Genomic DNA, 1840 nt, shown 5'->3' on the forward strand with positions numbered 1-1840 from the left:
TGTGCACGTTTTGACACCTTCCGGTGTTGCGACCGGTGAAGAATTCGTGGTGGTGGCCGCACATCGAGAAAAGGTCGCATCGCCTCGGTTGATACCCGTCCCGGTCGGTCTGGGTGTGCTGTAACAAAGTCTTCTCCGGCCATCCGGTGCGTGTGGAGGGGTTTATCGTGAGCTGAGGGACTGATGATTGTTGAAAAGTGCCCGAGGGGCCAGGAGCCATGATTCCGTTCCAATTAACGCCCGCGAAACAACGATGGACGTTTTAATCATACGGCGGTAAAGGGATTTGCGAATGCAGCCACCCCAGGAGGACTTTGTAACGGATCGCGCATCTGGGAACCACCACGACGCCAGTGGGACATTACACTATTTGCTGACTATTTGTTGGAGAATTATGTAGGAATCATTTTAAAATAGAACTAAATTAAATCACGTGTATCGTTGCATCATGAGTCCAGGGCGATCTCTAAGAGGGCAAAGAAAGGCATTGACGTCGTCTGCATCTGCGCCGTTTCCCAATAACTAACTGATGACACTCCTCATCTTTACGCTCTCATTTGAAGCTGCTTCAAGCAGAGTACTATCTTGGTTTTATAACAAAGATTAGAGAGAGATTAGATTTGTAAAAACATGTTGGACACATAAACAGAATTCCCTTATATTGAGCTACTGTTTAGTAATATTATGTCCTCCTGGTTTTGTTTTAGATTCTCTGAGTATTCAGCCTTTTAGGCCTGGAGAGCCCTTAGAAATTTAAATGGGTAAATAACCCATTAAATGTGGCAGAAACTTAAAATTATTTTGAGAGGGGGTAGGGCGAAGGAACAGGAACTATTACATACATCCCTTCTACCCCCTCCCTATTCCAGATAATAAAAATATTTAACCCCTAAAATGTATGCAATTCGATAGAGGTGTCTGCGTTTTTACCATTGGTGCGTTTTTTGCGTGTGAACACTTTTATACATTTTAATGTGATACAAACCAATTTTGACAGGCCGTACGATTTTGCGTAAAAAACGCGCTATACGCAAGGTTCTACGCTTCATGTGGCACAAGCTGTTAACTGTTTTCCCCAAACAACGATTTGCGGCAGGAATTGTTTAGTGAAAATCGTTTCTGTAATCGTTTAGAATTAAAATATGCCTATCCAAAAGAAGAAAGTGAAAAAAGATAAAAGTGAGGTGAAACCGGCGGGCACCAACATCAAACAGGAACCGGAGGAGTTGAAGCCGCTGGGCGAATATATTGACGACCGGCTGGAGCTAATCCGGCAGGTGTTTTCGTGTGTGAAGCCGAAAGAAATCAACTATCTGCTGCCGGATTTTCTGGAAGGAAAGTCAAACGATATCATCAAGGAACGATGCCTGGATGAACTACTGGGAATCTCGACGAAGCGCTTGCGCTCCATCATCAACAACACCAAGTGTCCCACGGACACAGAATCCGACTCGGAGAATTCGGACCTAGAAAAGATCGAAGGTTCGCCACCGTCACTACCTGGATGCCGAACCACAGAATGTTTTTATGACCCCTCGTTTAATTTATTGCAGAACACATTTCGCTGGATGAGATTTCTTCCGATTCCGATGCGGATGGAAAACGTTCCGGCAAGAGCGGAGCGGCAAGAGACAAACGCAAGGCTAATGGTAAGATCCGTGGCGATTCCAAAGCAACGTATCGCAGCTCAATTCCGCACATATCGCCGCTCGAAGCATCCGCACCAAATCCGGCAACTATAAAACTTCCACTACGAAGATATCTGAATCGCCTTCCGTATTCAATGGCACAGGAAATCAGCCCCTGGCGTGTCGATTCTGCTGTAGCGGTGCTGATAGGG

General features: G+C 45.6%; 1 protein-coding gene across 1 annotated transcript in view; it reads left to right on the forward strand.

Annotated features, from left to right (window-relative positions):
- The first annotated feature begins 1086 nt into the window (after positions 1-1086).
- The window catches only part of LOC126569804 (uncharacterized), a 3810-nt gene continuing 3056 nt past the window's right edge, over positions 1087-1840 (forward strand). The window contains exons 1-2 of the mRNA XM_050227163.1: positions 1087-1482; positions 1554-1649. Of these exons, the coding sequence (XP_050083120.1) occupies positions 1143-1482; positions 1554-1649 (436 nt within the window). The 5' untranslated portion in view covers positions 1087-1142. The remainder of the gene's footprint in view (positions 1483-1553; positions 1650-1840) is intronic.

The sequence above is a fragment of the Anopheles aquasalis genome, chromosome 2 (assembly GCF_943734665.1).
Source record: "Anopheles aquasalis chromosome 2, idAnoAquaMG_Q_19, whole genome shotgun sequence".
Lineage (NCBI taxonomy): Eukaryota > Metazoa > Arthropoda > Insecta > Diptera > Culicidae > Anopheles > Anopheles aquasalis.